Raw genomic sequence first — 11,854 nt, 5'->3', positions numbered from 1 at the left:
TCCTCCTCCTCCTTCTCCTCCTCCTCCTCCTCCTCCTCCTCCTCCTCCCTCAGTCCCTGTGTGGGGTGGTGGAGCTGGGAAATGAGCCCGGCGGAGGAAAGCTCCCAGCAGCCAGGAGAGAGAGCTCTCTGCTCAGCGAAGGAGCCTCTCAAAGTGCTGACGGTGTGAGACATCTTGGCTTTCATCTCCAGGAGGTTCCCCTTCCCAGGAGGGGCCTGCAGCGATGGCTGCTGATGGAATCCTGCTTCTCCCACCAGCAGCACCCTGGTGCTGGGCGGCTCCGCGATGGGGGTGAGGTTCCCCCATGGGGTGAGGCTCCCCCTGCACCAGCTCCCCCTGCTCTGCCCCGTCAGCTCTCATCACACGCCCAGGAACACCATGGGGCAACGGAGCGAAAACCAGGCATAACCCTACACGAACCCCTCTCCGCCCAAATTCGTGTTTCCAGTTTTTTCCCCCCCTCACTTTGGTGTTAAAGCAAGACAGGTGGAAATAGATGCCCAATAAAGCAGGAGCAGGGGAAAAAGGCCTCGAGACCCCCAAAACAGCATCCCTGCATTGCTCTCGGGTTCTCGGTTAGGACACGCAGGCCCCTCTCCAGGCTGTGGGTGGGAGAGGCGCTGGGACCCCCCCCCCCCAGGCCGGGCAGGAGCAGGTGGAGGGCGCTGGGTGCGCCCGCAGATGGCACTCACCGCCTGGGAAATAAATCCCTGGCGAGCCGCAGAGGAAAAACTCAGAACCGAAGAGAGCCGCTGGAGCCCAGCCGGGTGCTTGCGGTTCTCCTGCCGGCCCCCCCCCCCAGCACACTGCCGCCCCCCTGGGGGCTGCGCTCCGCTTTCCAGGATGCACCCCCCTGCGCCGGCACCCTGCGGGTCCTGGCTCCTGCGTTTGTCCCTGTCCCGACACCGCTGTCCCCAGCCGCTGGGTCTGCAGGGGGGCACCGCTGGGGACCCCCCCCCTCCGCCCGTCCCCAGCACCACGTCCCGAAACCCCGGGGCGAGGCCGAGCGGGCTCCGAGGGAGGGGGGGGGGGCTGGAATCACGGCGGAGGGGAGGGAGGACACGGGGGATTCCCCGCTAAACCCCACCCGACCCCATCCCAGAATCCCAAAATCCCAGAATCATCTAGGTTGGAGGAGACCTCCAAGATCATCACCTAGTCCAACCTCTATCCCATCCCATCCCGTCCCGTCCGATCCCACCTCTCCCCATCCCATCTCTCCCCCTATCCCACCCCATTCCATCCCACCCCATCCCACCCCATCCCTCCCAGCCCCATCCCACCCCTCCCCGTCCCACCCCATCCCATCCCACCCCTCCCCAACCCCCCCATCCCACCCCACCTCACCCTATCCCACCCTCCCCCACCACATCCCACCCCCTCACCCCCCCCCCCCAGCACCCTCCCCGCGGTCCGACGAGCCCCCCCCCCCCCCCCCCCCCGCCCCGGGGCTTTTTGGGGGCGTTGCGCATCCCCCGCTCCTGCCCCGGGGGCCGAGCCGTGCTGGCCCCACCCCCGGCACGGCCTCCCCGGGGGGGCGGCGAGCCCCGAGCTCAGAGCGGCGGCGGCGGGGAGCGCTCGGAGCCCGCTCCGTCGGGTCGGGTCGGGCCGGGCCGGGCCGGGCCGGGCCATGGCGAGCGGCACCGCCGCGCCCCCGGGCTCGGGCTCGGGCTCGGGTTCGGGCTCGGGCTCGGCGCTGCCCTCCCGGCTCCAGGAGACCGAGAAGCTGCTGGCGGCTACCGAAGGGCTCCGAGGCTCCAAATCCTTCACGGCGGCGCTGGCCGGCGAGGCGGAGCGCAACGGGCACGGGCTCGGCTACAAGTCGGTGTCCGTCGGGCACCTGGACGCGGCCCCGCTGTCGCCGTCGCGGCTCAGCCTGGGCAGAGCCTCCTCCACCGGCACCAGCACGGCGCCGCCCGAGCAGGGCCGCCCGCGGGACTACCTGGTGCTCGCCATCTTCTCCTGCTTCTGCCCCGTCTGGCCCATCAACGTGGTGGCCCTCGTCTTCTCCATCATGGTGAGCCCCGAGCCCCCGGGGGGGGCGGGCATGGGGATGGGGGGGGTGCTGGGGGGGCTGGGCAGGGAGGAGGCTGGGGCTGGGGGCTGCTCGGCACCGTGCTCGGGGCTCTCCGGGACAGCGAGCAGCGGGATGGGGTGTGGGCAGCCCGGGCTGCGGGTGGGATGCAGGATACGGGATGATGTGGGATGTAGGGTGAGGTGGGATGTAGGATATGGGATGATGTGGGATGTGGAATGGGGCGGGACGTAGGGTATAGGATGAGGTGGGCTGTGGGATGAGGTGGGATGCAGAATGAGGTGGGAGGCAGGATATGGGGCGATGTGGGGTGATGTGGGATGCAGGATACAGGATGATGTGGGATACGGGATGCTGCGGGATGCTGTGGGATGCAGGATGATGTGGGATGAGGTAGGATGTAGGATAAGGGATGCCGTGGGATGCAGGATATAGGATGCTGTGGGATGAGGTCACAGCCATGGCAGGGCACACCAAGCCCCTGTGTCCCCGCGGAGCACTGCTCCTCTCCCGGTGGCGCCAGGCAGCCCACAGCCTGGTTCCCGGCTGGGACGGAGCAGCGAGGCGAAGCACAGATGAGGGCTCTGCCCCCGCACCTCGCAGCCCAGCCCTGCAGCACTGGGGAGACCCCAGCTGGGGGCTCGCTCCTGCTCCCAGGCACTCCAAAGGGACGGGCTGTGCCTGCAGCTCCTGCACTTGTCCTAAAGAAAAAAAAATCCCCGTTAAATATCCCCCACAGCTCAGCTCGCACACCGACATCGGAGCTGGGGAGAATGAAAGCAGGCAGCCTCCCACCCACCTCAGCAGAGCCTCGCAGGCACGGCCACCCCCTTATCCACTGCTTTACACCCCCTGGCACCTTTTACACCCTTCATTTGCCACCGAGGCGAAGCTTTCCTTTGAAAATCAGCTCAGGGCGAGCACTTGCCTGCTCACCACACCAAAACACATGGGGGGGGACACACAGCGCTTCCCAAAAACCAGCAACAACTTGAGGAGTCGGTGGCAGGTGCTGCAGAAAGCCCTCCGGAGAGACCAGTTTCCATTTTGAGGCAGAATCACCATTTTTACCAGCTGCCATCTGCACGGTGCAGCTGTGCGGTGGCGGCCGCCCAGGCAGCGCGCGGGGAAGCCGGGCGGCCTCGTCCGGCTGGGCGAGAGGGAGAGTGGCCGGCGGGGGCTCTCACGGGGATTTTCCAGCCCCATTAGCTTTCAGGCAAAATAAATCCTCCTCCCCGCGAGGCTAGAGCCCGCAGCGGGGCGGGGATGTGCCTCGTGGGCCGCATGAGCCCCTGAAGGGGACGAGCAAAGGGGGAGATGAGAGCTGAGGCCCTCGAGCCCCACCGCCCGGTGCTGACACAGGGCTGGGGGAGGATCGGCTGCTTCCAGCCCCGCTGGGACATCCACCCGCTGCCACCCTGTGCAGCTCGTGGCCCCCCCATTTCCACCAGCTGAGGACCCCCATGGGGTCCCCATCTCCCTGCTGGAAACATCTCCCTGGTGCTCCTGCAGCCACAACAGCTCTCAGCACGTCAGCTGGGGGTCCACCTGCTCACACCAGGGACAAATCCAGTTCCCAGCCACGGTCGAAGCTCCCGCAGGCCCCGGTGCCCCCCTGGGATACAGGACGGGGGTGTCCCATCACCTGCAAATCGGGGCCTGGGTGTTCACCATTGTCCCCGTGCCTCGCTTGCAGCCCTGCTGGGGGAGGCAGGCAGCCTCCCCGTGACGTGCTGACTTTCCTCCAGCTCCACGACTGTTTTTCTTTCCTAAGTCAATGCTTTTTGCACAGGAAAGCTTTTCTGGGCACTAAGCAGCAACCGGAGAGGGAAGCAAATGAAGGCTGTTGGATTTGGTGTCTCATAAATCATTTTTCAGGCCCTGCTCTCGGATTCCCCCAGGGCCCATGGCCAGGGGTGGGGAAAAAAATCTGCTCCGGCCCCCAGCCTGTTCCTGCTTACACTGGTGTCATGGAAAAGAGCAACGTGGAGGGTGTTCCACCTCCCCTTTGGGTGCATTTTATTGACAAAGCGAGGGCCTGGCAGCTCCCAGGGGTGTAAGTGCGGTGGGTATGGAGCGACGCGGGAGAAGCCAAGCCCCACGTTCCTCCTTTAAATGGTGCCTCCATAGATCTGCGTCTGATGTTGGCTTGTACCTCGCCCGGAATGGGTTTTCAACACAATTTAAGTGTCGAGGATTAGTGATTTGTTCTGAATAACTGGTGGTGGTCAGCGGAATGCATCCAAAGCCAGTTCCTAAATTGTGAAGGGCTGCGGGAAGAGGCTGTGACAGGTTGGTTGCCTTTGTCCTGGGACTAGGAAAAGTCCCAGAATTTACAGAAAAGTAACTGCCTTCATCTGCAACGAGACCGCTGGGGCTAGCTATTGGGAGAATGCCCTCTGAGCAGGGGACAGGATGAAGGCAGGGACGATCAGTGGCTCTTCTGAGCCACCTGGACTCATGTCTCCGTGCCCAAAACGTGGAGCTCGGCACCCCCGTGACATGCTGCCCCAGCCCCCAGGCATTTCGGAGCTCTTCTGCCTCTTCCAGTCTTGATTAATAAACAAAATATTCGTGTTTTCAAGTAGAAAGAAAATGTTAGCATCACTGATACCAGGCAGCTATAATCAAACTGTTCCACGCCGATGAATAATATATGTACAGTAACAAATGCTGGCTAAACACGCCGTGCCAGTGCTGATGTATTTTTCGTAATTGTTCAGGATAAATGATCAGTAAACACTTCCAGAAGCTGCAGTGATAAATATATTGAATTTGTTAGCCCATATATTTTGCTTGGAAGACAGCTAAAATTGCAAATGTGTTCCACCGCAATCTAACCCACACCCTGCAAAAATATTACACTTGGTTGCAAACATCTGAGCCTATAAAAATCCCAAATGCTAGGAGCTGTCAGAGAGCAGTGCAGGGACCCTGTCAATCCCCGTGCTTCCCTACTCTCCCCCAGCTCAGCACCACCCCTTGGAGCTTCACTTTGTCACCTCCTGTTCTCTAACACAAAAAGGCCCTTGGCTGCGTACCGCTGGTTTTTGACATTGCCAAAGGTGCTGTAGAGACCGAAAGAAAGGAGGTCTTGAGCTAAGCCAGCGTCAGTGCTGGGGAAATGGCTCTGCCTGGGATGCGTTAGCACAGCCGGACATCCGCGGGGCTGCAGCCACCTGCGTTAACCCTAACCCTAACCCTAACCCAGGTCAGGACGTGGCACTGGAGCTGTGCTGAGCCTCCCAGCCCTCCATTTCCTTCTGTTTTAAATGTGAGAGGGCACCTTTTGTGGGGCGCTGCATCTCAGAGATGCGTTTTTAGAAAGGAGAGGGGGACTGTTTAATACCCTTCCACCTTTAACTCTTGAGGTAGCTTTTCCATACGGAGCTTCGCTGATTTTAGCAGCCACATCCCAGAGCCAGGGCTCCTGGCTGCAGGGCTCCTGCTGCTGGGGGGCTCCAGCCTCGCCCCCACACCGACAGCTCGTTCCCAAAGCCAGCAGCCGCAGCACTTTGTCCCTTGGGGACCTCCCATCACGATGCTGGTGCCTGCTGGATGTGCTCCTGCACACGAGCTGCAGCAACGCAGCAGCACCCCTGGGGGACACAGCCCCCGATCAGAGCCCCCTATAAGTGAATTGCTTTTGGGAATTCCAGAATCTTAGCATTTTTTTCCCCATAAAAGAGCCAGAGAGGGCTGGGGCTGGGCAGTGGGACAGGAGGTCCCATTCTGGGGACACCTCTTAGTCCCTCCGACACCAGGCAGACCCCGTCCCATCCAGCTCCTGCCCACAGAAGCATCCCCGTGGGGCCACACCAGGGCACCAGACTGTCAGAGACAGGAGCCCAGGCCCCTGCTGACACAGCCGCTCTCATTTTGGGGACTGCAGCCAGAGCATTGCCCCAGCACCATTCTCAGGAGCCTCTCTCTGTGCTTCCCCCCAGTCGAGGAACAGCGGGCAGCAGGGGGACATGGACGGAGCGCGGCGCCTCGGCCGCATGGCCCGCCTGCTCAGCATTGTCTCCATCGTCCTGGGGACCATCATCATCGTGCTCTACATTTCACTCAGCATCAGAGGTAACATCTCCTTCCCTTTTTCCCTGTCCAGCTCAAGCAGGGACCCCACATGGTGCCTTGGGTGCTGTCCCCAGCAGCTTATAGGGCAGCCCTGCCTATAGGACGCCCCGTTCCCACCCCAACCACAGGGCACTGAGGTCCCCCATGGGACCGCCACCAACAGCACCCATGTGTGCAAAATACCTTGGAGAAGGGGTTGCTTGGGGTAGCAATATATGCTGTGCAGGTGACCAGGAGGAGAAGTCCTCCCAGAGCTGCCCCATAACCGGTGTCTGTAGGAGATCTCCCAGGCAAGAGGCATTTAGGCTAAAACCTGAAGCCTTGGCAAGGCTGCGGTGGGTTTGGAAACGTGTAGAGGGGTGAAAGCAAAGGGATCCAGCCTGCCCAGGGGTGCAGTCCCCCGGTGTTTGGGGACCTTCCCCGACACAAAGCCACCTGCCAAGAGCAGCAGGGCTGCTGGCAGCGCTGCTTGGGCAAACGGGAACCTCGGCTCTCGGCCGCTCGAACCCAAAGCCCGAGCCAAGAGCATCGGGGACATCTCTGTGACTGCTGGAAGCTGCCCTAAGCCTCTCTTTATTTTACAGTTTCCTAGAGGACATTTTAGCATGCAAATACCTCGAAGAGGAGGAAGACAACTCTCCTTTTGGGGTTTTTACTTTCAGCCTCACAACAAAAACTTGTCACAGCGTAGGGGGGCCGCCCTGGAGGAACATGCGCTTCTGCTCCGCCGCCCCCTGGGAACAAGCCCGGACGAGGGCTGGGACGAAAACATCACGAGGAGGGATGGGGAAAAGCTTCGGGTGCCGAGTGGAGAGGAGAAGGGGAAACCCACTACCTCATTCCCCTCCAGCAAAACTGACGGAGCGGGGAGACAACTCATGGCGAAGGGCAAGGAGGGAGTTTCAGGAACGAAGCTTATTTTAAAGAAAACCTAAGGACAGACCAGGACACTTTGAGGAATCCCCTCTAAGAATTTTGGCACAAGCGACTGTGTTGTTGGGGGGTTGTTGGTTTTTAAATCATTACGTTATCTGTCTCTACGACAAAAAAAACAAAAGCTCAAACTGCCATCGGGAGTGGAGAGCTGTTGGGGGCAGGAGGAAAACCGAGCTGCAGAAGGAGCCCAGCTCCGCTCAGGGCAGATCACAGCCGCATGAGCTGGAGGGTGTGGGGGTTGCTTTTGTATTTTTGATGAAAAAAACAACAACAAAAAAAGAGACAATGACCATTTGCATGCCTTTGGGAATGCTCTCCACGTCTGTTCCTACAAGCTCTTTTGTCACTTGCAGCAGATGTCGGAGCCGGCAGAGCAGGACGCTGCCGCAGCAGAACGCCAGGCTCCTCCTCAGCCGGCCCCACAGTGGGGATTTTAATGGAAGGAAACATGCTTTCTCCGTGCAACCACACATTTCTCTCTCTGGGCACCTGAAGCGAGGTTAATGCTCGTGGCGCTGAGGAAAGAGCCTGGTTAATCTGCAGCAGCGGCACCAAGGCACGGAGAGCCCATGCTATCCGCTCGAGCATTTGTCCTGTCCTGTCCATCAGCCAAAAGCTGCAGCCGATCCAGACCCCGTTGTCGTCTGTGCTCATCTCCCCTCACCCCTCTGGGCTTCAGTTGATGACCTACCAGGAGATTTTCAGAGGTGCAGAGGGGTTTAGGATCCCTGCTCCTCTCTTTACCCCTCCCGCATCTCTGAACATCTCCAGCATCCTTGGAGCTGGCTGGGGCTGGTTCCACAAACGGTATTATTTTTTAACATTTTGTATTTAACGACATGTAAAGACACTGACTTTTTTTGCTCCTCCTGATCTGCCTGGGCCCCCCCATGCCCTGCCAAGTCTTCCACGATGCGCAGCCCCCTCTGCCGTCCCCATCCCCACCTCCCACCCGTCCCTGCCGCGGGCTGGCACAGGCTCTGGTACTGTATTTGCCACCCAGACTATGCAAGGTCTCACCGCCTGTCATTGTACCCAGGCTCTGTAGATGGCTCCTGGCCATATCCACTGGCTCCGTGTTAGCTGAGCCTCTTTTTAGCAAAACTTTGCTGGTACAATTACACAACCGGGAGCTGCACGCCCCGGCCTGTCCTGGGGCATGAAATGTTTTCCCCTGCTCCCTGAGTTAATCTGGAAAAACCTCAGACCAAACCCAGCACGTCCAAGGGCTTTGTCTGCATGGGGAATTGCTGCACAGCACAGCAAGGTGTGCCAGGAGAAACCTCCCAGCATCCTGGCACCCTCGTCCCTTCCAAGCTGGTGAAGCACAAGGGGCACGCAGGGAGGGAGCACGGAGAGCTGTAGGCTGTAAATCCTCGGTCTGCAGTGCCCCAGGGGCATGGCTGGGAACATTCTCCTGTTTGATTGCTCCTCATTACAGAGTTTTCTCTGGCTAGATGTTCTTTGGACCTAGGGCATAGGGGAGCCAAATCCCCTGGACACACTGCTAATGTTTTCCTCTAAGTTCAAAGGGGTTCCAGGGACTCAGAGCAATAGCATGTTACTACAGCACTTTCTTGGGCTGCCTCCCCATCCGCCCCTTTGCCTGTGCTTTATTAGAAATTACAAGCTTCTAAAAATGGACCAAATTCACTACCTTCCTTTAGCAACTCTGTTTTCTGCCCTTGGTGCTAGGGAAAGCTTTGTGCTCAGCCTGGTGCCGCGTCCATCAGGGTGCTCCATGGTTTCTGCTCTAGTCCCCGCTCTCACCAAAAGCCTTCCCTTTGAGACTAAACCGCTCATCTTATGGGTGAGCTGTGGATGCTGCGTCTGTCCATCAAATCGCCAAAAAGTTTCCTTCTTAAGCCCTGAACCCGAATGCTGCTGGCTGGCTGAGGTGCAGCTTTGTCCTGAGCCACTGACAGCCAGCGCTATGGCAAAGCCAGGAGGGATCCCCTGAGGACAGGACAGGCCGGCATCCAGGGAAAAACTACAGCACTTGAGAGCACCAGATGAAGGATTTAAAAGCTGTTTTTATCATTACATAAAGCCTTTCCTCTAAAGAGCCCGACCTTCTCTCCTATGGCTAACGATGAAGCCCTGCAGCCCCGCACGTGGCGGCTCGGCGTTGTGCTCTGCTAAAGGCACAGATGGCAAAGTTGCTCCGAGTCACGTGCACGAGCAGCTCAGAAAAGACAACGTTTTGTCTTTCTCCTCATCAATATAAATAGGAGTGAATGCATAACTCCTTTGAATCTGATGTTTCCAAAGGGATCTGTACAACCACACGCTGCATTTCAGGCCGGGCTGGGAGTCCTGGCGCAGGCAGGGGACGGTGAGTGGCCGCACGGAGCTGGGCTGGAGAAGTCCCTGGCTGGAAAAGTCCCTGTCCAGAGAAGCCAGGAGCAGCAGAGGCACTAAAATTCAACACCCGAAACACCCACGGTGATAATCTTTTGCACGCACCCACATGGGGTTAGTGCCTTCTGCCCCAGCCTGGAGCACCGGGCTGCTGAGGCGACTGCTTCGCAGCCTGGTATTACAGATAATAAAACCGAAGACACTTCAACTCCTTTCCTTTTTTTAAATCTTCTTTCTGGTTAGAGCCAATTGCACTGCTCTGCACTCTTGAATACACCTTTCTGGGCATTGTCCTGCACTGAGATCCAGCTGAAAGCTCTCCAGTCACTCCTGACATAAAGCATTTCCTTTCCTTGCAATCCTGCCCTTGAGTCGCGCCAGAGAAATAAACTCCTCAGGACCAGCCGGACACGGAGGCTCTTCCCCTGCTCTCCAACAACCTCCTGACGCACTTTGCAGCCTGACCCTTTGTGAAGCTTTTGCCAGGAGGCCCTCGGGAAGCTGCTCCCTGTGGCATGCATGGTCTCACCCTCCTGCGCCAAGGAAGAAGCCGATGGGCCCCAGCCCTTGATGGCACCTCACACGGGATTGCGTCACGAGGAGCAAAACCCTGGCAGAATCCACCCTGAGGCCACTGGGACCCAAGTTTCCTCATTTGGACTGAACCAGGAAACAAAAACACCACTCATGATTTTTTGCCAATTCAGTGCAAGCACCTTGCTTTGCACGTCCAGGCACCACCGCTCCTCTCCCGAAGTTTGTTTTTAGAGTGTGGATGGGCGATCACGAAAAGTATATCACAGAAAGGCTTCTCCTCCTCATCTCCACTCACAAGGCCCATTGCTTATGTCACAGCTCATTGCCACCTGCTGCAGCCTCCCCTAGGCACACACGTCAGCATCAAGCTTTCTGTTTCCAACTAAAACACGAAATCCTCAGCATCTGGCCAGTTTCTCCCCCCAGCAAAGCAGGGAAGAGGCGAGCTCCCCGCGGCATGGTGGCCACCCAGCCTTACCTGACAGCGCAGTGCGGCTGGTAGGAGGACAGCACGCTGAGGAGATGGAGAAGCTGGGAAACGCGGCTATAAGCAAGTCCGATTAGGAGCTGGGATCGACAAGTGTGAGGTCCTGGTGGGACAGAACCGTGTGGATCGGGAAGGAGCCGGCACGCGGAGCTGCGGGACCCCACCGGCACCCAGCCTCTGGGGTGCCTCTCCCCGGGGAAGCCCAGCAGAGCCCCTGTTGGACTGGGGGATGCTGGAAGGACGTGCTAGGCTGAAGGAGTGATTTGCAGACAGGCTTATCGTCCTTCCAGCAGCCGGGAGGATGCGGAGACCGGTACGGGTCAGCTAGGTTACGGCAACGCGGCGTCCGGCTGGGGAACGCCTGCAGAGGAGACCAGAGGGATTTTAGCACAAAGGGAGGAAAGCAGCAAAAGATCTGCTTTTGGTTTGCTGCATCAGCCATGCCCTGAGGGCTGGTCCCATGGCTTTCTCTTCGAATCCCCCAGCCCTGCACCTTGTTACTGACCACGGCCCAGAACCACAGCCCAGGTCCCACACTCAAGTAATCGCAGATTTAAGGTTCATTTTCTTCCGCGCACATCCTTTAATTTTGGCGAAGACAGATTTGGACTGAAAACCCCCATGCTTGGGCACAAGCCAAAGGGTGCGGGGGGGAAGCAGCCTTTTCAAAGTGGGAATATTTGCAAAGCATTTGCTAACGCCAGTAGGTAGCAAAACTCCAACCTATAAATACCCACGTGGGATACGAAGCACCAGGAAGGGAAAGTGTGCAGTACCCCAGGGCAGCCCCGATGCGGGGCCACGCGCTCCCAGACCCTGCACAATGGTGCCAGGGCAGGATCCATGCATGGCAGCGCCAGGGGCATTCCCCCCGCTGCTGTAACCACTTCCACGCACAGCCTCAGCCCCTCTGAAGTCCAGCTGGAAAAGTCGGATCCACAAACAGCACGAACACAGCAGGAATTTCGGCTGGGCACTTGGGTTTGCTGATAAGTGTTTCTTTCCCTGCAGGACAATGCGGTATACCTGACATACTTCCTTTGTATTTCTTGGCATGAGAAAAAATTAAAATGTAACATGCATGGTCACAGCTGAACTTATTTCTTCTGTCTATACAAGAAAAAAATAATTAAATTTGAACTAGCCATTTAATTATTGCTTCTCACTCCAAGAGGAAGGAGATCAGTGGGTATTTGGGTGCAGTGGGTTGCAAATATACACACAAGCAACTGGCAGCAGACAGCAGCACGTCGGAGAACAGAAGGGACAGAGCTCAGCCCGGTGCTGCAGAGAGGAGTGGTGCTGAGCTTCTTGGTGAGCACAGCCACCATGGAGGTGTCTGGCTGGTGTGACACCATACTGGGCAGTGCCACCAGGTACATCAGTGCCACCAGGAACCCCTCCTGCCTGCAGCACAC

The 11,854-nt window shown here is 58.4% G+C and overlaps 1 protein-coding gene across 2 annotated transcripts; it reads left to right on the top strand.

Annotated features, from left to right (window-relative positions):
* Positions 1-1,552: 1,552 nt before the first annotated feature.
* On the top strand, positions 1,553-11,524 carry TRARG1 (trafficking regulator of GLUT4 (SLC2A4) 1). 2 transcript variants are annotated; one of them, XM_040532579.1, is made up of 3 exons: positions 1,553-2,017; positions 5,983-6,115; positions 6,778-11,524. In XM_040532579.1, the coding sequence occupies exons 1-3, from the start codon at positions 1,631-1,633 to the stop codon at positions 6,804-6,806; spliced, it is 549 nt and encodes a 182-aa protein (XP_040388513.1). In that variant the 5' UTR covers positions 1,553-1,630; the 3' UTR covers positions 6,807-11,524. The 2 variants fall into 2 exon arrangements, with proteins under 2 accessions (XP_040388513.1, XP_040388514.1); XM_040532580.1 differs by having other exon boundaries at positions 6,700-11,524.
* The last annotated feature ends 330 nt before the right edge of the window (positions 11,525-11,854 follow it).

The sequence above is a fragment of the Cygnus olor genome, chromosome 20, assembly GCF_009769625.2.
Source record: "Cygnus olor isolate bCygOlo1 chromosome 20, bCygOlo1.pri.v2, whole genome shotgun sequence".
NCBI classification, from domain to species: Eukaryota; Metazoa; Chordata; class Aves; order Anseriformes; family Anatidae; genus Cygnus; species Cygnus olor.
The sequence above is the reverse complement of the archived record's forward strand: the minus strand, read 5'-3'. Positions and strand labels throughout refer to the sequence as shown.